Raw genomic sequence first — 24,200 nt, 5'->3', positions numbered from 1 at the left:
CTGAGTGAGCACACATGCAGATTTATTTTGTATTTATTGACCAACAAACATGTTTTTACACATTTCAAATTTGTACGACTTGAAATTAATATTTAATTAAAGCAAAAACACGAAAATGTCATTATTTTTCCATTTAAAATAAAAAATGCGTCATATTTTCCTTTAATCACATTGATACTGTAAAGCTCAGAAATACTGTAGGAGACGGGATATAAATGTGAATAAATCAATGAACTTGATGTATAATTATTGGTCTGATGGTTCGTCCATCTTTTACCTGACGTCTGACAAAGTCTTAAATTCGCTGAATTCTGCAGAAACACTGACGGTTGTTTTATTTCTCTCTCAGACTACGATAACTAGTGCAAGTTTGTTTCAAGTCACATGTCCACTCGGCCAGATGTCAGAGTCCAGCTGCAGTAAAAACAACAAAACAGGTCAGAGGTCAGATTGGCCCAGAAACGCATCAATACGTGTGTTTGTGTAAAATATATTGTGAACTCTTTAATATTCACTATTTCTCACAAACACTTTGTAAAAAGGTGAGAGTGTTTATTTAATTTGATTTATTTCAAAGTATTTTTTATTTCGCATTCTATTTCCTGTCTTGATTCATTTACATTGTCAAATTTTACTTTATTTGAATTGTATTCCCACCCTGAGAAGCTTCCTGAGTGCTGCTGACTCTGCTTCCTCTTCCTCTGACCCTGGAAAGGAAAGACAAAGATGAATGGAAGCTTTCACACACACACACACACACAGTTTCTAAAACGCTTTGATGGACGTGATGAACGTACGTAGTTGTCTCTGGCCGACCATCCGGGATAGAGCTGCATGTGGAGGAGTCGCTCCTTCTGGGCCAGATCGTAATATTTGGACTGTTCGGAGCGAGACAGAGCGTTCCACTGAGAGAGAGAGAGAGAGAGAGAGGGAGAGTTTCAGTTGAGTAAAATCCACCTGTGACCTGCGCCTCTCTGACGGTCCTGTCTGTCCATCATTCTGTGGTATCCAGGCCCCAGTGCATGCAGTGCTTCATCATGTCTCTCACCCTGCGTCCCAAGATGCGGTTGATGGCGGCGCTCTCTCTCTCTCGTCCCTCCTGCAGCACTTTGTGTCTCATCTCCTTCATGTAGAGCATGAAGGCGTTCAGAGGCTTCTTCACCGCCTGGTGCCTGCGAGGGGGCGAGAGACAGACGAGAGACGCAGGGTCATGGAGAGAGCGAGAGTTTGTCCAGAGCAGTCATTTCCACAGTGATGTTACTCTGACGTGTCCGTTTTTGTGAAACATATGAAACTCACCCAGTAGTTCCATTGCTGTGGTAGCAGGCGTGTGTCCTGGAATGGGCGTCCGCCTCTCGGGGACCGGATGAACCGATTGGCTGATTGTACGGGGAGGATGGAGGGAAATGTCTGTCGCTGTAGAGCAGGAGAGGAATAAGAGGATGGACTGATGACTGTAGAGAGAGAGAGAGTACACAGCAAGGCAGTGGTTAAAAGTGATTGTTAATACCAGCAATAGATCAAAAATAAAAAAAACTGATGAAATATACATTTTTACATCAAGACTCAGGATTCCTGATCTATTGTTATTTTAAAAAAGTAAGATCATGTGATATCACATGTTTATCCTCAGAAAATAAGCGTGTCATTATAGATCAGGGTTGTGACAGGAGGAGGCAGCAGCCTGACGCCTTTTCACCTCCAGTCATCGGTCTTCTGTTTGTCCTCTTCCAGTGTTGAAATAAAAACATTGAACATTTCATCACAAGTGATGCAAACGCAACGACCTCCGAGTCTGTGGGTCACGACTAACACTGATTCTGTGAGAAGGGAAACATATTGGCTGGAAGGGTTCACACACACACAAACACACACAAACACACGTTCACACTCACACACACACTCACAGCAGCAGTGGTCTGAGTGTTGGTCGTGTTGTTTCGCCCCCCGCTGGTCAGATAAAGGTACTGCTGCTGTGGACACCAGTCGAACACTGGCGATTTGTCTGCAACATGATGAAGAGAAAATATAAATAAATACACTATAAATTAAATAATAATATAATAATACAAATTTGATTTATTGTGAACTTCACCGCATGTTGCTGCAGCAGAGTTTTCTTTCATCAGCGCCATCTGCTGGAAGAAGATAATTCAATAGATTTACATACGGTCACAAACTGAAACAATAGTTAATCATATTTTTCAATAATGATTATCGTGTAGTAGTTACTAGTGATTTTAAGGTGAATTATTTGATTAATAACGAGTCTTTAAGTGTTCTGAATACCTAATAAAAATTAAGTGTAAATAGAAAAGAACTCACAAACATACTCATTTATTAATAGTAATGTTGACAACAACCTGTATTTGTAAGTTTGCCTACATTATAAAGATCCATGATATATAAATATAGTATCAATATATGTATGAAAATTCATATTAAGATTTTTACGATAACCAAACTATTTTACCAATAAAACAAACAGAAAGCTGTTCAAAAGTTACTACTACTACTACTCATAATAATAATGATAATAAAACACTCACCCCTGACATCTGCTCCATCCTGAGAAGAGAAGAAAAACTTCACCAAGTTAATTTGAATCAGTAAAAATAAAATGTAGGGACTAAAAATAAAGAGATAAAGACGGGAGAGGAGGAACGGTCTGACTCTGCAGACTGAAGGAGGAAATCATGTTCATCAGGATTATCAACACCACACACACACACACACACACACACACACACACACACACACACACACTCACACTCACACTCTTTTTCTGTCTTTGCCGGAGGTTCTTCTCTTGCTGCTCATATTTAGTTTTTTGTAGTAGCACTGTTCATTTTTAGGCCACTTGGGGGCAGCCTTACACGTGTCAAACATCAGCTTTGATGTATTATCACATATTTCACTCTAAACGTTTTAAAGTGTTTTGAGAATAAGTTAAACTTTTATTTTTATTTTATATTAATGTCTAATTCTTATTGAAACTTTCCCATTGCTCTCTCTGACTCCCCTAGGCCTCCTCTCCCATCTCGACCTCTGACCTCCCCCCTCCCCCTCATGCCCCCCCCAGGGGTCGGGGGTGGGAGTCGGGGGTGAGTCTCCCTGAGGCTTCTCCAACACGACTGTCGGAAACGTTTTAGTGCAAATCCTCAGAATGGATCAGAAACCAGCAGTGAAAGTATGAAGCTGCGACTTCTGGCACATTGAGGTCAGAGCAACACAGCGGACTCTTTAGTGATGATTGGAAATGTTTTTATATTCATTATAGAATTCCTGATATAAATATCTTTAATCATTAATAAAGTAATATCTCTGTTATTATTATAATGAGGACTATATAGTAATTAACAGCAAAAAGCAGACACTCAGTCAGAGCCGCTGGTGAAGTTTAGCATTTAGAATCTCAAGGGTCAGATGTTTTCCTCAGGACGTAGTGGAAACCAAACACAAAGCTAAAAGAGTCAAAGACTGAACACACACAAACACACACACACCACAGGACCCATCATGTTGCACATGTAACAGCTGGATGTGAAACTGTGTGATCACATACAGGTTTGAGGATATGAATTATTGAAGCAGAAAAGTAAAGTCTGTTAATCCTTAAAAGCTGTAATTAATGTGAATATAATATATAAATATTTATTTTTATTTGTGTTCTTTTATTTTACTTATTAGAAAATGTGACCAGTTTTTTGAAGTTAGGTCTGTTCTGTCTTATTTGATGTTTGGATTCATTTCTAAATGTTTACAGTGCTCTGATAACAAGTATCGGTTCGTTAATAATCAAAACAATAATGATGATAATAATAAAAAGTTTGAAGAACAACAAATGTATGACAGTCATTTTAGAGTTACAATAAATGTGTAAACTAGTCATTGAAAATGTGAATTTAAAAACTATAAATGAATAAAACGTGATATCAAAAAAACATCTGCACCGTCTTCAGGGATTTTCTGATTTCCAGTTGATGTTTCTAATCGGACCCAGTTCGTGGCCCTACCAGCAGCAGGAAGCGGAACCGCCGCGCGAATCATTCCCCGCCAGTTTCTGCCCGAGCCGCTGGTGGTGTTGCTCTGCTGCGTCCGCGGTGACAACATGGAGCCGGGGGCCGAGCATCGGGTCGGCGAATTGTCGAAGAGCGAGATCCTGAGGGGGATCATCACCGAGAAGCTGTGCACCGCCGCCCGGGAGATCCTGGCGGTGGTGGAGAGGACCGTGTCCGGGTACGAGGAGGAGGCGGCGGGCTTCAGGCTGGAGGTGGAGCAGCAGAGGAGGCAGCTGGAGGCGCTGCTGCAGGTGTCCTCCATCAAACTGGAGGAAACAGGTCAAAACTACCGCAACTTCACGTCCAGTCACGAAGCCCGTTCTCAAAACCACTCATTTCACTTTGCTGCTGAGTCAACGTAACAAATAGTTAAAGTGTCTGTGAAGGAATCTAGTGACACCTAGTGGTGGAGTTACAGGTTGCAGCTGAACACCCCTCACCTCAGCCTCCACTTCCAAACATGGAGGAGAACCTGTACAAACTCAAAAGGTTTAGTTTGTCCAATCTGGGCCACTGTAAAAAAAACAAAACATGGTTGCCTCCGTAGAGAGGACCCGCTCCTGATGTGTTTATATATAAAGTATTTAAATATAAAGGGCTCATTCTACGGTAAAGAAAACAACAATAAGTACAATCTAGATGAAAGACACAAGTGAAAACATCACTAGGATTATTGTATACAAAATAGATCCTTCCACCTAAATCTTACACACTGGACCTTTTTAAATTATCAGTTAAAGGTCGTAGATATATAACACAGAGGATGTGGGTTTTATGACCTGTACTGCAGGCGGCCTCCAGGGGGCGATCAAGATGTTTTGAGTTATGGAGAGTATCTGTTTATAGTCTGTGGTCTGGAAGGTAACGGTTGATCCCTGGTGATTAAATCGAACATCCTCCTCTAATGCAGATGACCAGCAGCTGTATCCCAGCTACCAGCCGCCGCCACCACCGCCACTGGAGGAGGAGGAGGAGGAGTCAGGGAGAGGAGAACCTGTCCAAGAGGAGCAGCAGCACAAATACGAGCTGAGTATGTCTCGGATTTCTGATTCGTTATTACCCATGATCCTCTGCTTCCTGAACTATAAGAGCTGTTTAGAATTCTTCATATTTCCACATTTGACTGCTGGATATTGGAGATAAACTCTGGTTCCTTAATGACCTTAATGTGATTTTAACTAATCTACAGTTCAGCTTTACTCTTCAACTCGCTCTGATACTCTGACTGATTCACATTGTATATTAATGAAGACCGTATAGTCACAGATACATGTTTGTTTTGAGGTGTGGAGGCGGACGGAGGAGTGAGTCTCCTCTGCTTCACCGGGGAATACCATGTGGAGGAGGAGTCCACTGAACAAGCTTTACCGACGCCCACAAAGGACCAGGAACCAATCACGGAGCAGGATTTTGACACATTGACAGGGTAACAAGTAACAGATGTGGACACCTTTCTGACTGACTGACTGACTGTCTGTCTGACCCATGAGGTGTCATCGTGTTCCTCATCCGTTTCCTTTTATATTTCAGGTCGTTTACTCCCTGGGTTCAGTCTTACAGGCGGAGCACTGGCAGGCAGCGCATTAGTGAAGAACAGAACCACGTAGATCTCAGAATCCGCATCCTGGGGGACTCGCAGATTAACTGCCTCTCGAGTGAAGGTGAGTTTAAATCCTCTCGGACATCACATGTTCAGCAGGTCCGCTTCCTGATAGACTCAAAGTTTGGAAATGCACAACTTTAAGAAGCTTTTATTACCTGATTGTTGCTCTGCGTGTTCCAGTGTATCGGAAGTACCCGCTGCATGAGCTGCAGTGTCCTCGCGGTCTCAAGGAGACGGACTTCCTGCACCTGCTCAGGTCCACCTTCCCTCAGCTGGCGGCCGACTTTGATTTCTTCACGACCGACAGGAGCAGGAAGCTGCACCCGCTGAAGGTCAAGAAGCTGACGCCGGAGGAGATCCGCCGCAGCATCAGGTCCAACGGGACCTCCGCCCTCTACATCCGCCTGAAGGAGCAGCGGATTGTCTCGGTTAGGTTTTATATTTTAACGTTGTGAACACGATATCTCAAGAACATCTCGAGGGAAGTTCTTCAAATTTGGTGCAAACGTTCACTTAGACTCAGGGACTAACTGATTACATTTCAGTGGTTAAAGGTTAAAGGTCAAGGTGACTGAGCCACTGGTTGGTGGAGATTGTTTTTTACTATTCATTCAAATATTTGAGTCTTCTGTTGTTTCGTCTTCTGTGTGGGAGATTATTGACCTTTATGTATCCTATTCTATAAATATTGTTGAATTTCAGGTGGAATCACTTAAAGAAACCTTTAGTTTAATAATTTTTTTACTGGTTCTCTTCAGGTGTTTCAGAAGCAACAGGAGCCCCGGGCCTCTAATGAAGAGTTTCATCCGTCACCGGGTGGAGCTGCTGCTTCTCCGTCCTGTCACTCCGGGTACGTCCTGCTGTAAACAACACTTAATCCTATCAACACATGAAATTATTTAGAACAACACAACAGAAGAGACTCGTGCTAACACAGAGTTTATTTATTCATGACTCTGCCTCTAACCCCTGTTGCACTGGTTGTTGTCGCCCAGAGTTCAGTCTGACAGGCGCAGGCCTCGGATCAAGGAAACACTGAACGGCGTCACTCTCAAGCTCCGCATCCTGGAGGACCCCGACACCAAGACGCTCTCCAATGATGGTACTTTTAATACTTGTGTTGCATGAAAGAGACATAAGACATTTAATTGATAACCTATGATTAGCTTTCTGTCGATCAAAGACTCGTTGCAGCCGATTAACTGTCCTCGCTCTCTGATTGGTTCCAGTGTATCGAATGAGCCCGCTGCAGCAGCTGCAGTGTCCTCTGGGTCTCAAGGAGTCGGGCTTCCTGCGCCTGCTCAGGTCCACGTTCCCTCAGCTGGCTGGAGACAAACCGTTTGACATCTTCACGTATGATAATCACAGGAAGCTTCATCCTCTGAGGATCAACGTTCTGACGCCAGAGACCATCAACAGGAGGATCTTGTCCTGCGGCCGTGCATTCCTCTGCATCCGACTGAGGGTATGCTCTCTGATTTAAAACTCTTTCTCGTTATTTGGTGCTTCACCTGAGAATCAAACTTTTCTTTTTTCACCTCAGCCGAGCACTACAGGGATTTTTGTGTGGTTGTGAACACGTCTGTGGAATCCTCTCTTTTAGCATCTGGAGGAACTCCAGAGCCGAGAGGAGCATCTTCCATCCCCTGCTGATCCGACCAACCTGAACACCAGGTAAATCAAAAACAAGAAACTACTTTCACAAACATATATGTCATCAACCAGCTCCTGATCTCTGACATCATTGTTTCCCAGCATTCAGTCTGACAGGAAGAAGATGGGCAGACCTCGCCGCAGGAGCACACACAACCTTTTGGATTTCAAGATCTGCATCCTGGAGGACAGGCAGCTCAGCAGGTTCTCAATGAACGGTACATTGAACAAGCTTCTGTGTTCAGGTTTCAAGATGGAGTGGTGCAGCAGCTCTGAGATGAAACTCGCTCTCGTCCTGTTTCCCTCCAGTGTCTCAGAAGTTCCCGCTGCAGCAGCTGCAGTGTCCTCGAGGTCTTAAGAAGACGGACTTCCTGCACCTGCTCAGGTCCACCTTCCCTCAGCTGGCTGGAGATAAACCTTTTGACTTCTTGAAGTCCGGCAGAGGAAAGAATTTTCTTCCCCTGAGGGTCAAGACGCTGACGCCTGACGAGATCCACAGGAGAATCTGCTTAGACGGACGTTCAACCCTCTACATCCGGCCGAAGGTCCGAGTCTTTATTCACACTCTCTTTCTTTTTAAGGTCCTGAGTTTGGCTCCCTGTGTGAAGCATGTTTATATTTTTATTGACTTGTTCTCCGTGACGGGGGTTTGATTTTCCCCAGGCTCCAGAAGAAGCTCAATTCAATAAGGAAACGTCTTGTGTCCTGCGGAAACCAAAGCAGGACACGAGACAAACCAGACCGAGGTGAGTAGTGATGAACATTGAGTCTGTATGGTTCTCATTTCTTCACAGTGTCCTGACTATCTCGTTTGTGTCCTGGCAGCAAACACAACAATCGGTCCAGCCGCTCAACGTCAAGGGGACGAGAAGACGAGAAGATTGAAACAAAGGAAAACGATAATAAGTCCCTGGATCTGCGGTCTTTGCCCGTTCCTGAGAGCAAGAGGGAAGAAGATGAGACGAAGAAGGAAGACAGCAACTGGAAACTAGAAAAAAGTGAAAAGAATCGGAGAAAAAGAGAATCAGAGACGACACAGAGGCTCCGATTCAACCGATCAGGCCCCAAAATGAAGAGGAGGCGAATCCAGTCGTACCCACGGGCTTCATCCCCACGGCCTTCATCTTCACGGGCTTCATCTTCACGGGCAGCGTCTCCACCGGCCTCATCTCCACGGGCGTCTCCTTCACAGGCTTCTCCTTCACAGGCTTCTTCTTCACAGGCTTCTTCTTCACGGGTATCGTCTTCAAGGTCAATGTCTACACGGGCATCGTCTCCATGGGCGGTTACTGCCTCAGGTGAGGTTATTCCGTCCTGTAAAGTCTGTGGAGCGGTGCGTCGGTCAGTGAACATGGTGATCAAACACGCCTGGAATCACGTTGACGACCCGGTGCGGCTCTGTGGCGTTTGTGGCAAATGTTCGGCGTCTGCGGAGGAGCTGAGACTTCACCTCCAGGGTCACCAGAAGACTCACGGCTGTCCCATCTGTGGGAAGTTCTTCCTCTCCATCCACGGCCTGAAAGGACACATCTCACGACACAACGGAGAGAAGCCGTACGCATGTACGATCTGCCACAAAGCATTCACTGAGAACTGGGTGCTGAACTCTCACATGATGGTCCACGGGGACAAGATGTCGCACACGTGTGACGTTTGTCAAAAACCCTTCTCCTCCAAGATGAAGCTCAAACTTCACCGGGCGGCGCACTCGGAGCCGGCGGCGAGAGCCCGATCGCACGTCTGTGAAATCTGCAGCAAAAAGTTCCACACGTCCTGGAGGCTGCAGGCGCACGCGAGGAGCCACAGCGGAGAGTTCCTGTCCGGGTCGAAGCTGATGACTCGAGTCAAGAGCCAAACGTTATAATCCACCGTCTGCAGCTCTTCATCAACCTGATGGAGTCAGCGTTTGTTACGTGAACAGAAAAACGCTCTCTGACGTTTTTCATTTTGTCCGAACTTTAACTGTTGCTACTGGAAAAATTGAGAGTTCAGCAACTCAATTTTTCTAGATGTTTACAGATTTTTATTTTGGTGTATAAGTTCTTCATCACACTCTTCATTCCAAAACCTAAAATTTGACTTGTGTACTTTTATCTTTTTGTCTGTTTGAACAAAGTTTGTTGTAAAATATGTTCAAGTTCTGTGAAGCTCGATGAGTAAATGACGTTATGTTTCTCTGACCTGTTTTTTATTTGAGAATAAAACATCAAAGATTCTAGATTGAACCATTTATTTTGTTGTTGTTTTTGCAGATTCAGATTTGAGCAGATTCTGACACGTGTGTAATCTGTGTTTCTTGTGCACGAACTCCTCTAGTACATTTTTATTTGAATTTAAATTGATTATGAAAATGAAAAGAAATCATAAACACCGGATATTTTTTTATTCCAACGTCCCTGCGAGACTTTTTTTTCAACAAGGTGGAACCGATGCCATTGTTGCGGTTTCCAGTCGGACGATTATCGCGGCTGCACCAATACCTGGAGCGATTCTCTGCACGGGAATCGAACCGAAAACAAACCCGACGACATGTGGTCGGACAGAAGCTCCGGGGACATGACGAAGAGCGAGATCCTGAGGGGGATCATCACCGAGAAGCTGAGCACCGCCGCCCGGGAGATCCTGGCGGTGGTGGAGAGGACCGTGTCCGGGTACGAGGAGGAGGCGGCGGGCTTCAGGCTGGAGGTGGAGCAGCAGAGGAGGCAGCTGGAGGCGCTGCTGCAGCCGCGGGTCCGACTGGATAGAAGAGGTCAGGACATCCCATCATGTTCATATAAAAACACTAAAGAGTTCGAGTCCCTTTACTCTGAAAAGTCCACTCCTACTTTCTGTTTACACTCACAACAACATGGAGGCGTCTGTCCCTTCAGCCACAAATCAGAGCATCACATTCTTTAAATAGATCGATTTAAATATATAACAGCTCTAATCTCTTTATTAACTCTTTTACAAAATAGGCTGATGTGAAGTTTATGTGCTCACACAGAAAATACATGTTAATACAGAGAAATACACGTTAATTACACGTTTATAACAGAAAATACACGTTCATGATGTGATTTATAGTTTTTTACGTTTGCATAAACTAAACTTTATTCTGTCTGTGCTCTGTATTTATAATAAGTATGTAACTTCACTTCAAAGCCCTGAGCCCAGCTGTGGACGGCCATGATGTGGTTGTTATCAATGAAGAGGAGGAGGAGGAGGAGGAAGAGGAGGAAGAGGAGCACACACAGCAGCCAGGTTTGTTCTCCTTCTATCCCCAGGGCCACGGAGGTCAGGGTCCTCTCTTTGTTTACATTCATTAAAGCTCAGTCTAAACTAAAGCACAGATTCAGGATCTGCTGAGTTTATATTATTATGAATTATGATTCTTGATATCATTCCCATTAATATCACGACTGGTGGTGGTGGCGCCATCTTGTCATTTCTCCTGCTCCAGTTCCCTAATGAACCCAAATGTTTAATTACACCTCTCATAATAACATAAGAAATGGACTTCATTTGATTCTGTCCAGATGTGGAGGACACCGGGGGACTCGGCGTCCTCTGGCACGACGGGGACGATGATGACGATGATGATGACGATGATGACGATGATGATGATGATGATGATGTCGTCCATGGGGGTCAAGATGAAGAGGAGCACATGAAACCAACAACAAGCTCCCGAAAGAAACGAGAAGATGTTCAGGACCCCGATTATCAAATCCCGTCAAGGTTACAAATCTCATTACAACCTGGAGATTATATCGTGTTTATTATATTTAATGATAAAACTTGACCAAACACAACTGATGCTATTTTGTCGTCACACGTTGTCCAGGACGTTTACACCCAGAGTTCAGTCTGGCAGGAGGAAGCTCAGCCGACCTCGACTCCTGGACACACAGGACCACGTGGATCTCAGGATCCGCATCCTGGAGGACTCGCACTCCGACCTGCTCACGAGGAACGGTTGGTTTCAGGCATTTCACTCGACAGACACTCATTCAAAAGGAGAATTCTGGTATTTATCACAATGGTTGAAAACATGTGGACTGTCACAGTTTCCCCAGAACATCCCAGTGTAACCACTGCTGCTGTGAGGATCCACTGGACTGAATTTAAAACTAATGGAAAACTAATGAAATTCTCATGTTTATGTTCTGTTATCAATCCAAATATCAAATCTCATCTCAGCTTTTATCTTTAAATATTTAAAACTTTGATATTAGTGGATAAATAATCAATTTTAAATCTTCAGGTCTTTGTTCACTTAGTTGTTTCCAGTCTGATTCCTCGGCTCATGAAGACGTGTCCTCTGCTCCAGTGTTTCAGACATGTCCCCTGCAGGAGCTGCAGTGTCCTCGCGGCCTCCAGGAGACGGACTTCCTGCTCCTGCTGAGGTCCACCTTCCCTCAGCTGGCGGCCGATCGACCGTTTGACGTCTTCACGACCGACCGGAGCAGGAAGCTGCAGCGACTTCGGGTCCGGACGCTGACGCCGGAGGAGATCCACCGGAGCATCGGGTCGACCGGAGCAGGAAGGTCGGCCCTCTACATCCGACCCAAGGTTGGATTTCACTCCCGACACCTTAATTATCTTTAAGTTGTTTTATACTGATCTGATTCCATCCATTAGTAAAATCTACATGTGAAAAGACGAGTTAACTCAGGAATGTTTGTTGTTTTTTATGAAAGTTGTTTGTGAACTCCTGTGTTGACAGAGTGGAGACGATCCTCTGATCAGCTCTGGAGACCTTCATCCTCTGCAGAGACAAGACGCCACCAGAGACTCTGCTTCCAGCTCCGTGACGCCGACGGCCGATCAAACCCGAATGTACGAGAGGTAAAGAAACATCAAAACTATCAGAGATGAGCTTGCTGCTGTAAAAATATCCTTTCTAATGAAGTCCAGTAATGAAAATGTAAAATATGAGGATTTCTGTCATTGTCTCTCAGCTTGTCGTCTCCCAGAGGTCAGTCTGAGAAGAGGAGGCGGGGTCGACCTCGGCTCAGTGACTCATCCGATCACCACTCGCTCAGGATCTGCTTGGTGGAGGATTCCCCCTCGGACGTTCTCTCAAAAACCGGTGAAAGCAAAAAGATATAAACCGACTCCTCCTGTAAATAAGTGTTTTTTAGTTTGTCTGACGTGTTCCTCTCTGTTTCAGTGTTGATGAAATCCTCAGTCCAGAACCTGAAGTGTCCTCGAGGGCTCGGGGAGCCGGACTTCCTGGACCTGTTGAAGTCCACCTTCCCTCAGCTGACTGGAGACAACAACATGTTTGACGTGTTCAAATCCGACAGGAGCAGGAAACTCCAGCGGCTCCGAGTCCGGACCCTGACACCAGAGGACATCTGCAGGAGCCTGAAGTCCACTGGGACTGAAAGAACCCTGCTCTACATCAAACAGAAGGTAAACACTGTTTGTAGGATGTTACAGTCGAGTGTTGTCGAAATATTAATTTGTGCAAAAACATTCTCATAGACTGAAGAGGAGGAGGAGGAGGAGGAGGAAGAGGAGGAAGATTTTCAACTCTTACCGAGGAAGGTGGAGGCCACAGATGATTCTCAGTCCGCTGTCAGCACGGTGGTGAACAGTGGAGAAGCAGGAAGTGGTTCAAGGTCATTTTAAACACAAGTCAGAGTTTTATATTCAGTTATTTTATTCTGAAGTCAACATTTATCTCTTTCACACAAACTCGTACATAAATAAACAGTCAACACAGTTTTTGTTGTGTTGCTCCACAGCAGCTCAGCGTCACAACACAACGTGGACCCTGAAGAAGCTGCTGAGAGCGAAGTGGCGTCCGGCGAGGAGAGGGAGGAGGACAGAGACGACTGGAAACCCGACATGGAGACGCAGAGGAGGCGACAGCCCAAACCGTACGTGGTGGAGAGAAGCAAGACGCCCTGCAGAGTGTGTGGCGTCTGGTACAAGGCCCTCGGCAGCTTGATCAAACACGCCTGGAGCCACGTGGACGAGGCGCCGGCCGCCTGCGGAGTCTGTGGTGAACGTCCTGAATCTGTCGAAGAGTTAAAGAAACATCTCAGAAACCAGCACCAGACTCACACCTGCTCACACTGTGGCAAGTCCTTCTCCACCGTCAGCGGCCTCAGCATCCACACCACGCTGCACACGGGGAACCGACCCTTCAAGTGTGAAGACTGCGGCAAAGCCTTCGTTCACCGGTCGAGTCTGAGCGTGCACCACTGGGTTCACGTGGCCGACAAACCGCACAAGTGTGACATCTGTCCCAGAGCGTTCGGTCTGATGGCGCAGCTCAAAGCTCACAGGAAGACCCACACCGGTCGAGACAAGTACCAGTGCAACGTCTGCGGCAGACTGATCTGCGACCTGCGCTCTCTCTCTCGCCACAAGGCCACGCACTCGGGCGAGAGACGCTACGGCTGCGACGTGTGTGGGAAACGTTTCAAACTTCCCTTAACGCTGAAGTCCCACGAGAAGATCCACACGGTCCGAGAGCGCACGTACCTCTGCCACGTCTGCTGCAAGACCTTCCTGTCCAACTGCGCCCTGACGATGCACATGAGGACGCACAGCGGCGAGCGGCCGTTCCTCTGCAGCGTCTGCAGCAAGGGCTTCGTCTCCAACGGGCAGCTGAAGGCCCACATGCGGGTGCACACCGGAGAGGCGCCGTACGGCTGCTCCGAGTGCGGGCGCTTCTTCAAGAGCAAGACCCACCTGAAGAACCACATCCGGAGCCACTCGGGCATCAAACTGTTCGTCTGCGCCGTCTGTGGCAAAGCGTGTTCGCGCCAGGAGCACCTGACCGTCCACATGAGGACGCACAACGGAGAGAGACCGTACAAGTGCTCGCTGTGCGACAAAGCCTTCACTCAGAGCCACTGTCTGAAAACACACATGAAGAGTCACCGCGCGGAGGAGAAGTAGTTCCTGAGTCCGGACACCTGAACAAAGTTTAGAAACCTAATGTCACTTTTGCACTTAAGATGATTTGTAACCGAGACTTGAAAAGAAATCAAGATTAAACATCATTTTTTAATATCCTGCAAAGTTCCGGATCTAAAGCTTGTAGCAACAGAAAAGTGATTTTAACGCACGGTGAGAAATTAGATGTTTCCTCCAATCAGATTGAATCGTTATCAAACAAAATGATCCTTCGTTTCTTAACTACTCTCAGATCCCATGTGGTCCTGAAGGCAGCATATGACGTGCTTCTTTACAGGAGTAAGAATATAAACTTAATTTTGTGTTATTTTTTCTACTCTGTACCTTCCCGGTTGTCGGCGTCACGGCAGCTCCAGCATGTTGTGTTCGTCCAGGATCCGTTGAGTTCGCGTGTGCACGAGCATCAGGGCGTGGATGATGACACGCAGCACGGGCGTGGCCTCCCTCTGGTTCTGAACACACACCAGCTGCAGGAAGTACTGTCGGTCCGGGAGGGCTAGGAAGGCGAACTCGGCCGCCTGGCGGAGCACCCAGGGGTGGTGGGGGGCCAACGCCACGTGGTAGGCGTCTCTGAGGTTAAAGGGACACCAGTCAGTGGAAGGTTCATTTGATGCACTAGTTGGAAACAGGCTGAGGGCCGAGGGGGTCACCTGCTCAGCTCTCCGGGGGTCCTGTACTGTCCCTCTGCGTCGGGTCCTTCAGACAAACCCTCTAACATCAGCTGGAGCCACAGCAGAGACCGATGCAGCCTCAGCAGCGTCCGGCAGCCCGAGTCCGTGTGGCGGGAGAAGTCCACCACGCCCGCTCTCAGCTCCGCCTCCACCATGGATCGAACCGAGCGGTACGCCTCGAGGAAACACAGATACAAACTGACCTCAAACCAGCTCTGTTTGTGAGCAAGGGCGTGTTTTATATGAGTTCTGAGTCTCACCCCGGTTTTGAGTCCAAACGATGGGGGGGTCTGTCCCTGATAGACGTCAGCACTGTGTTTGAGTGACAGGGCTCGGATCTGCACGACCTTCTCGTTCACCTTCATGGAGAATAAACTCACCATCGTCCCCAGAGACTCCATGAAACTGAAAGACACATTAAGATGAAGACATTTATCCATCTATTAACAATATACTTTGACTTTTTATCATATTTCAGACGACATGCTAACCTATGACTTCTTATTTCGGACATTTTGACGTAACCCTTATAACATCTTGTTTTATTATGTCAACTTTTATTTGACCTCTATCCTTTTTTACATCTCTTTTAGTATTTAAACTTCAGTTCTGTATCTGTCTTTGCTCCCGTGTGTGTGTGTGTGTTTACTTGAGGAGCTGATCCCAGCTCTGCAGGTACGGCTCCAGAAGCACATCATCGTCCTCCTGGTCTGACAGACTGGACCTCAGATGCAGCAGCAGCTCTCGGACCTGGAACTTCTGGCCCGGACACTCCTTTGTGATGAGCGTGGGTTCGTCCTCCTGCAGGAAGTCCTCAGGGGCCAGAGAAGGTTCCGGCTGAAGGACGAAGAATAAAGTACAGCTTCATATTGTAAACATACTATTACAAGTTAAAAGATTTATCTTTATTCATTTACACTTTCAATAAAGTACTTATTTCTTTCATTCTACCATCTAGTCCGTGTGCAAGTTCTTCTTTTAACAGCTGTTTTACTGAACATTACTTTAGTCTTATACTTTATTCTATCAAGTTATGTTAAAGAAATAATTTGACATATTTAGGAGAACATGATAATTTAAGAATTAAGTGTGTGTGTCTGTGTGTGTGTCTGTGTGTGTGTTTTACCGTTTGTTGGTAAGAACGTATACATGGCTGCCAGGTGCTGCCACAGTCTCTGACTCCGCCTTGAGCTGAAGAGAAAAATAAATAGTGCATCGTGATTTTCAGATTCGACACTGAGTCATACTTTCAATATTATAATTATTATTATTATTATGCAAGCTTTTAAATGGGATTTTTATGACTTTTAAGATTCCAGACATCAGGTTTCAGTTCTTTCTTTGTTTTATCTTTTTGTAAAGCAAATTGTACATTTGGTCTGATTTGAACAAAGGTTATTAAATATTATTAATAAACAAAACAAAACAAAAATTAATTACAATGCTGAAATAACTGTTGTAGAGCAGAAGAAGTATCCAGTAGCATCACTTGAAAATACTCAAGAACGAGTATCCTAAACTGGGATAACTGGTGGTGTTGGAGCCAACATGGCCGACCAGTTTCAGAGACACTCACGTAGCCACAAGGAGCTGACAAAGAGGAACAGAGCCAACATGGCCGCCAGCAGCAGGTAACGAAGCAGTGGCGTCCGTCTGAGGATAACCATGGCGACCCTAAAGTACTCTGGTTTCCACTGAGCACACAAAAATTTAAACAAACACACAGTTAACACAAACTCTCCCTCACTCACTGTCTCTCTCCGTCTCCTGCTGGGGTTAAAGGTCGATCCCTCTCTCGCTCCCTCCGGCACGGGACGTACAAACACACACATGCCGGGACGACCTTTGCACTTGACCTTCGTCCCACAGGAAGTTGAGCTCAGACGATTGTGTCACAAACAGGGAGGCGGGTCAACTCACTTCCTGAAGCAAAGCTCTGAATTAGCTCAATGATATTCACAGAACAAAAGTAAACAAGACGTCAGAAATAAACATTTGTTGTTATTTGCATCTTTGTTGTCTTCCACATCACATGATCAGATTATTTGGTCTCATTTTAAACTCATTGTTAAATCCTGTAAAACTGAGTCTGAAGTTTCGTCAGTTACTCACCCTCCAGTGGACGTTAGAGGAACTGCAGCTTCAGACATTTCCAACACTGTCTTTTTTTTCCAGCCTGGTTCCGTTCCTGTCGACCGCCGATCACGTCGTTGTCGTTTTCATCAAACAACGACATTTTAAAAGAACAGCGCCCTCTGCTGGTTCTGCCAGTCCAGCGTTTCGTTCATTAATAACACAAACGTTTGGACAAACTGCAGAGAAAACGCTTTATTGATGATGATATGACACATGAAGGTTCTAAACACATTGTTTTCACTTTTACATCAACTCTGAATGATTGAATGATTGATTGATCTCTTTGGTGCATGAATCTGTGTTTTGTGCTTGTGCAAAAATATTTGTGCGTACTTGTATTTTTTGCTTATTTCTCTCTTTTTTAAACATAATTAACAATTGATATTTTAATAGTAAGTAAGATTTAAGGTTTTCTGTGACTACACTACACTTAAGATGAAATAAGAAGGATTTATTTAAATCCTTATTGGTGCTACTGTCGTTTTAAAGGGTGCATACGTAAAACTAACAGCTAGTGAGAGATTAAGGGTTATTTTGAGTTTGTTAAACAAGAATTAAAGGGGATTTGATTGTAATTGAAAGTGTTATCAGAGGTTAAGGGAGATTAAGGGTTTAAGATCAGGGAGAAGATCTTCTTTAAAAAGTGCAACAACGACGTAAGTGTGTTTGGAGAAAAAGTGTAAGTGACACATTTAAGAGCAATAAAAGTTGTGTTACACATTTAGACAGTGATGTGTCTCAACTGCTTCTGTTTGTGGATTAACAAGTCCCCACAGGTATAAAAGAGCAAAGTGTGTGTGTGTGTGTGTTTGTTGAGGTCAGAAGAATCCTTCAGCTTTAACCTGCAGGACCTCACACAGTCCATGACGCTGCTGAAGAACCTGAGGAAGAAGAAAAGAACCAAGAACCAGTGACAACGTTACCAGGGGATTAAGAATTTAAATAAAAAACAATCAGTTGATGCTTTTTTAACAAACTCACCTTCAATGTGCTGAGAATTTCTCCAAACAGGTGTCGAGCTTCCTCAGTGTCCGGCTCCTCGAAGTAATCTGAGGCTGAGACCTCGACCAAGATGGACCTGAGGTTATCACACACGCCTGCACACACACACACACATACACACACACACACACACACACACATACACACACACACACATACACACACACACACACACACACACACACACACAAACACGCAGACACACACACACAGAACTATATTAATAATTTGGTGATGATAAGAAAGTGTGGTGACAGGAAGAGGAAGTTGGTGTTTGCGTGTGTGTGTGTGTGTGTGTGTCTCACTGTGGAAGTGCAGGATGGCCTGACCACTGACGGGTGTGTGGGTCAGGATCAGCGTCTGCAGACTCTTCAGTCCGGCATCACACAGCTCGGTCGCCACCTGCAGGCTGAGATCGGTAATGCACTCCAACTCCAGCACCTGCAGCTGAGCACAGGTTCGCACTGCACGGAGAGAGAGTGATTAACGTTTTGGAAACGTTAACATTCACTTTTTATTTCATCCATAAACATTGTTTCTAATAAATGTGAACACGTTTTTGTCACTCACCAACAGCAACCAATCCCTGAGTCCCACAGCCGGCCCCGCCCACACTGAGGGAGCAGAGGTGTGGCCAGCATCGACCAATCGTCTGCAAGCAACGGTTTCCAAATCGTTCTGGTTGTTGGCTTAAAACAGGCAGAGACAGAAAACCTGTTACAACTTTATTACGTCACAATGTTAAACATTACACTGCTGCTGTGTTGTGTTGTTTAGTGGGTGGGAGCACTGACCAGGGCTCAGCTGGCGCCACCTGCAGGCTGCTGATGTTCCTGCAGCCGGCGCCCAGGGCCCAGAGAACCTCCTGGCAGAGAGGATCTGAAGAACTCCTGTACAGGCAGACAGGTAGAGAGTGAGACAGGGGAACAGTCAGACAGGTATGAGAGTGAGACAGGGGAACAGTCAGACAGTCAGACAGGTAGAGAGTGAGACAGGGGAACAGTCAGACAGTCAGACAGGTAGAGAGTGAGACAGGGGAACAGTCAGACAGGTCGAGAGTGAGACAGGTGAACAGTCAGACAGTCAGACAGGTAGAGAGTGAGATAGGTGAACAGTCAGACAGTCAGACAGGTCAAGAGTGAGACAGGGGAACAGTCAGACGGGTTGAGAGTGAGACAGGGGAACAGTCAGACGGGTTGAGAGTGAGACAGGTGAACAGTCAGACAGGTAGAGAGTGAGACAGGTGAACAGTCAGACAGGTAGAGAGTGAGACAGGTGAACAGTCAGACAGGTAGAGAGTGAGACAGGGGAACAGTCAGACAGGTAGAGAGTGAGACAGGGGAACAGTCAGACGGGTTGAGAGTGAGACAGGTGAACAGTCAGACAGGTAGAGAGTGAGACAGGTGAACAGTCAGACAGGTAGAGAGTGAGACAGGGAAACAGTCAGACAGTCAGACAGGTTGAGAGTGAGACAGGTGAACAGTCAAACAGGTCGAGAGTGAGACAGGTGAACAGTCAGACAGGTAGAGAGTGAGACAGGTGAACAGTCAGACAGGTAGAGAGTGAGACAGGGAAACAGTCAGACAGTCAGACAGGTTGAGAGTGAGACAGGGGAACAGTCAGACAGGTAGAGAGTGAGACAGGTGACCACTCACCTGTATGTGAGCGTGTGCAGGTTGCGGCTGTAGCAGCTGGCCAACCACAGCGTCCGGTCCGTGAGGATGTGAGGACACTGGGAGACAGACAGGTGGAGCAGACTGCCCCCTGCTGAGCGCAGCAGAGCCTCCACCCCCGGCTCCAAACTGCCCCTGAGACACAACAAGACGCTGTGTTCAAGGGTCGGCTCGACAGTTCAGGTTCACAGCAGGTTAGAGGTTATCGTGTGTGTGTGTATGTGTGTGTGTGTGTGTGTGTTTGTGTGTTACCTGGTGTTCCTGTGGTAATCCTCTCGAGTCTCATTGGCTCGTCTGCTCCGGGGCCTCAGGTAGTGGAGAACCACGGTCTGAGTCTGCGTGCACCACTGAGACAGGGTGATCAGGAACTACACACAAAACACACACATCACGCAATATTACTTTCTTGAACACGATATTTCAGGGACTCAAAGAGGAACTGATTGGAAGTCAAAGGTCACGGTGGCCTGACACTTAACATGATGATGATCATGATCATGATGAAGATGATGATGATGATGACGATGATGATAATGATGATTAAGATGATGATGATGATGATGATGATGATGAAGATGATGATGATGATGATGAAGATAATGATGATGATGATGATGAAGATGATGATGATGATGATGAAGAAGATGATGCAGGCTCTTGTACCTCGGGCGACACTCTGGCGTTTTCCAGCCGGAGGTGTGTCCAAACCGCCGGGTGCCTGGCAACGAACCGCCAATCAGTGCACACCGCAGCCGCACACAGCAACGAGTGCACGTCCAAATATGGGAAGACACAGAAAAGGCCGGCTCTCAGCCTCAAGATGGCCGCCCCCAGCTGTCTGTCGGGGTGACAGCGGGAGGGGGTGGAGCCTATGGAGGAGGGGAAGTCTATGGAAAAAACACAAAGTCAGCTAAAAACAGAGGGAAAGAAAACTATGGAGGATGAAAGAAACAGATTTACCTGAACCAGGTGTGTGTGTCCTGGCAAATACCAGCCTCCTCATGTCAGCGCTGCTCCAACTTCGCTCCTCCTCTTCCTCCTCCTCCTCCTCCTCCTCCTCCTCTTCTTCAGTGCTGTGATGACGACGGTTTTTGTTGCTCCAGGTTCTGTCACATCCTCCGTCCCCGACCCTGGAAACGCAGAAGAAGAAGAAACGAGAAATACACCAGTCTTATATCCAGACTCATGAGGTCCCCGTGACCTTTGACCTCGGAAATTGGGTTAGTTCATGCGTGAGTCTTATGTGTTGCTTTCATTTTCAGGTAAATAATCTATTTTTAGCTCTAAACAAAACTAATACTGCTTTGATTTCCTCTAAATCTTTTGGTTTTACGATCCTTGACTTTTTGTTTGTTCCCTTGAATCCAGTTTATGTATAATAATAATAATAATTGTATAAATAATTATATGAACAAGGTTTGTAAATGGATCCAACCAGTAAATAACCAATGATCTAACTCACCAGAATCTCTCTTGTCGGGTCCAAGGCGGGGGATAGTGACGGGGTTGGAACGACCCCCCCTCACAGTCCCACCCCCCCAAACCCAGCGACGAGTTCCGCATCCCCCCCGAGAGACGACTGCAAAGACAAACACAGAGGACACGTTAGAGAGATGAAGAGCGGTTCTGTTCCATATGATGAGAAATTCATAAATGTATAAATGTAAAATATGATTTTTTTTTATTATTCAGCGTGAAAATATAGTTTCAGATCTTGTTTTGATCCACATGATCCTGTGAATCAAAGGCCTGAGGTGTTTTATATCTGTTGATGCACCTGTAGTGAGGGAGGCTGTGAGGCTGCTCATCAAGTCGGCAGGAGTCGGACACACTGTAACTCCTCTGGAGGAAGAGGAGGAGGAGGAGGAGGAAGAAGAAGAGGAGGAGGAAGAAGAAGAGGAGGAGGAAGAAGAGGAGCGAGGAGGAAGAGGAAGAAGAAGAAAAGGAAGAAGAAGAAAATGAGGAGAAGGAGGAAGAGGAGGTATAAGCAAAAATACAAATCACCAAACATTATTATAATTGACATTTTCAAAAGGAGCCTGACTTCGACCTTTCTCGTTCTCTACATTTAAAATGAATATCTTAAACAATAGAATTTTGAATCTGTTCTCACCCGGTTCACAATGTTTTCCTGCATCTTGTCTGTGATGACGCTGTCACTGCTGCCGTCCAGGCTGCGGCCTCGTCGCCCAGGTACAGGTGTGTAAACCTCTGCCAGTGTGTACGGGTCGGCGTACACGTCTGTGTGTGTGTATTTGTCGTTGTGGTGCGTGTAGTGGTTGCGGTGCCTGTGTGAGCTGAGCTGCAGTAACTGTCTCTCCGCCCGGTCGGCTCGTTCCAGCAGCGTCTCGATGAACATCTGGAAACCAAACGAGCGAGATGGTGACGATGGAGTGAAAACACAAACCACAGATATCAGAGGATTGTAGCGCCACCTGCAGTCTGCTTTTGGCCTCTGCTTCTTTCTCCGCCGTCTCCCTCAGAAAACGCTCGATGTCGACCATGTCTCTGCAAAACAGTTAGAATTACACTTCATGAGAATGAAACAGAGTTAAAACATCAGCAGCAGCAGAGTGGAAAACATTAGAGAATAAATATATATTTACCGATTCTTGTTTTGGACAGTGATGCACAAATATGTTTTTGTTTGATATGACAAATTCTAAATCTAACCTACAGATTAAAATCTATAGTAAAATAAATATTGATTACATCCTGAATATGATTTTTTATAGGCTCTTGTATTCTTTCTAATTATATTAAATATTGGTCTGTCCGTCCCCTAAAAGAGATTTAAATGCAGATAATGATGAATATAAAACAACATAAAGATAAATAACAACATGCAGAATAATACACACAAACTGAGACTGACCAGAAATACAAGCGCACACACCCCCAGGGCTGCTGTGTCTCACTGTCAACTCATATAAATCATCACAGCAGCGTGTGTGTTTGTGTGTGTGTGTGTGTGTGTGTGTGTGTGTGCGTGTCCAGTGAGGCTGACTAAACATGACATTTCCTCTGTCTGTGCATCATCTTGTTTCTTTTCAATAGATGATGATGCTGTATAATATGATCTGTGATCGTATAAATTGTGTTACACAGTTTTCTGTTTCTGCTCAGATACAACTTTAGGATTTAAAAAAAAAACAGACCAAAGATGATTAACGTCAAATCTCTACTTTAACCGTATCGCATCAACTTGGCATTTGACTGGCTCCATTACACTGTGAGCTGCAACCTGAGCCCCACTTAGTTTCAATTATCATGATTACAGATGTGTGAGTATGAGACACTGACTGTTGCTGCTCGTTCAGCTCCTTCTCTTTTCCCTGCAGATCTTTCTTTATTTGCTCCGTCATCTCCACAGCAGCCGAGACCTGACGGAGGGAACACAAATTATCATCAATGAAAAGATATCATCTGTCACAGTGGATTCATTCCAGCATCCCAGCTCCACCCACCTGTCTGGAGAGGTACGCCGCCCTCTCCTCAACTTCCTGTTTTTCACTCCTCAGTCGTTCCCCTTCCCGCCTCTCCCTCTCTAGCTCCGCCTCCCTCGTCTGTAGCGCCACCTTGAGTCGGCCCATGCGGCGGTTCACCCTCTCCTCCACCTCCGCGAATGTCTGGGCAATTTTATGGTCCAGCTTCAGGCCCAGTCCCAGTCGCTCCTCCAGCCCGATCCCCACCGACAGCCGGAACTCCAGGACCTCGCCAAGTTCCTTCCCATGAAAAGGCTCCAGAGTGCCGGGCACGGCCAGAGCGGTGAGGGGGTCGTCTGGACGTCCTGTGGAGGCGGCAGGAGGAGCGAGATCTGAGGAGCTGAACATTTCCCTCAGCAGTTTGATGGAGGCCGAAGAAGAGGCCAGATCCAGGCAGGCCAGCTGCAGGGGGACGCTGTGGGCAGCCATACCCAGAGAAAAGCTCTGTCTTTGGGCTACAGCAGGGCTGGGGAGTGGGAGGAGAACACCCGGTCTGGAGCTTCTGACCCGAGCCTGAAATATGAAATAATTGTGTTTATGTATACTCAACGATCATCTTCATACACATTCACAGATCTCTATGTATATATGAATTACCTGGGACAGCACCAGCAGGGTCTCATACGTGTGTTGGCTGACCAGGTGAGCCCGGAGCTCGGGTACAGACGAAAATCGAAACTTGTCGCCACATCGAGGACAAAAGTAGGGCAACTCCGAGGAGGAGGAGGAGGAGGAGGAGGAGGAAGAGGAAGAGGAACAGGAGGAGGAAGACATGATTCACCGGGGAGCTGCAGACCTGGAAGATAAAACACAAACACATCAGAAAACAATGGAAACACTGCAGCAGAGAGACAAACTGAAAGGAGGAGACGGGAAGTGTTAGTGTATTCACACACACACGTGGTTTCTAAAGAACGACTAAAAACTGGGTCAGTGTGTTCGTGTGGTCATGAAAATTTAATGAGACTGAAATCTGCAGATTCAAAACAGCAGAATAA

The 24,200-nt window shown here is 46.0% G+C and overlaps 5 protein-coding genes across 8 annotated transcripts; 2 read left to right on the top strand and 3 right to left on the bottom strand.

Moving 5' to 3' along the window:
* Positions 1–82: 82 nt before the first annotated feature.
* LOC128429971 (transcription factor 7) lies at positions 83–3,023 on the bottom strand. 3 transcript variants are annotated; one of them, XM_053415881.1, is made up of 8 exons: positions 2,550–2,844; positions 2,096–2,138; positions 1,908–2,005; positions 1,300–1,454; positions 1,049–1,172; positions 798–905; positions 658–707; positions 83–414 (listed from the first exon to the last, which is right to left on the bottom strand). In XM_053415881.1, exons 1-8 carry the CDS (start codon positions 2,565–2,567, stop codon positions 381–383), a joined length of 630 nt encoding a protein of 209 aa, XP_053271856.1. In that variant the 5' UTR covers positions 2,568–2,844; the 3' UTR covers positions 83–380. The 3 variants fall into 3 exon arrangements, with proteins under 3 accessions (XP_053271856.1, XP_053271855.1, XP_053271854.1); XM_053415880.1 differs by having other exon boundaries at positions 83–707; positions 2,096–2,135; positions 2,550–3,023; XM_053415879.1 differs by having other exon boundaries at positions 83–707; positions 2,550–3,019.
* Positions 3,024–4,037: 1,014 nt separating this feature from the next.
* Positions 4,038–9,542, top strand: LOC128429932 (uncharacterized). The gene is made up of 13 exons (XM_053415826.1): positions 4,038–4,340; positions 4,972–5,091; positions 5,346–5,487; positions 5,592–5,722; positions 5,845–6,092; positions 6,423–6,514; positions 6,660–6,766; positions 6,894–7,129; positions 7,268–7,338; positions 7,420–7,535; positions 7,627–7,862; positions 7,981–8,063; positions 8,143–9,542. The coding sequence occupies exons 1-13, from the start codon at positions 4,112–4,114 to the stop codon at positions 9,179–9,181; spliced, it is 2,850 nt and encodes a 949-aa protein (XP_053271801.1). The 5' UTR covers positions 4,038–4,111; the 3' UTR covers positions 9,182–9,542.
* A 260-nt stretch (positions 9,543–9,802) lies between these two features.
* Positions 9,803–14,217, top strand: LOC128430576 (zinc finger protein 878). Its single transcript, XM_053416679.1, has 10 exons — positions 9,803–10,066; positions 10,462–10,560; positions 10,836–11,037; positions 11,144–11,274; positions 11,630–11,871; positions 12,026–12,147; positions 12,261–12,391; positions 12,473–12,717; positions 12,790–12,926; positions 13,053–14,217. Exons 1-10 carry the CDS (start codon positions 9,847–9,849, stop codon positions 14,215–14,217), a joined length of 2,694 nt encoding a protein of 897 aa, XP_053272654.1. The 5' UTR covers positions 9,803–9,846.
* A 344-nt stretch (positions 14,218–14,561) lies between these two features.
* LOC128429957 (ceramide-1-phosphate transfer protein) lies at positions 14,562–16,773 on the bottom strand. Of its 2 annotated transcripts, XM_053415859.1 has the most exons (6): positions 16,483–16,773; positions 16,033–16,097; positions 15,556–15,743; positions 15,167–15,311; positions 14,886–15,082; positions 14,562–14,805 (listed from the first exon to the last, which is right to left on the bottom strand). In XM_053415859.1, the coding sequence occupies exons 1-6, from the start codon at positions 16,736–16,738 to the stop codon at positions 14,577–14,579; spliced, it is 1,080 nt and encodes a 359-aa protein (XP_053271834.1). In that variant the 5' UTR covers positions 16,739–16,773; the 3' UTR covers positions 14,562–14,576. The 2 variants fall into 2 exon arrangements, with proteins under 2 accessions (XP_053271834.1, XP_053271833.1); XM_053415858.1 differs by having other exon boundaries at positions 14,886–15,311.
* A 1,087-nt stretch (positions 16,774–17,860) lies between these two features.
* Positions 17,861–23,976, bottom strand: LOC128430575 (F-box only protein 41-like). Its single transcript, XM_053416678.1, has 16 exons — positions 23,800–23,976; positions 23,185–23,715; positions 23,021–23,100; positions 22,153–22,225; positions 21,831–22,076; positions 21,495–21,559; positions 21,180–21,296; positions 20,678–20,847; positions 20,381–20,604; positions 19,970–20,085; positions 19,700–19,852; positions 18,839–18,934; positions 18,615–18,733; positions 18,350–18,508; positions 18,024–18,139; positions 17,861–17,923 (listed from the first exon to the last, which is right to left on the bottom strand). The coding sequence occupies exons 1-16, from the start codon at positions 23,974–23,976 to the stop codon at positions 17,861–17,863; spliced, it is 2,505 nt and encodes an 834-aa protein (XP_053272653.1).
* Positions 23,977–24,200: the final 224 nt, after the last annotated feature.

This window comes from Pleuronectes platessa, chromosome 23 (assembly GCF_947347685.1).
Source record: "Pleuronectes platessa chromosome 23, fPlePla1.1, whole genome shotgun sequence".
Classification (NCBI taxonomy): domain Eukaryota; kingdom Metazoa; phylum Chordata; class Actinopteri; order Pleuronectiformes; family Pleuronectidae; genus Pleuronectes; species Pleuronectes platessa.
The sequence above is the reverse complement of the archived record's forward strand: the minus strand, read 5'-3'. Positions and strand labels throughout refer to the sequence as shown.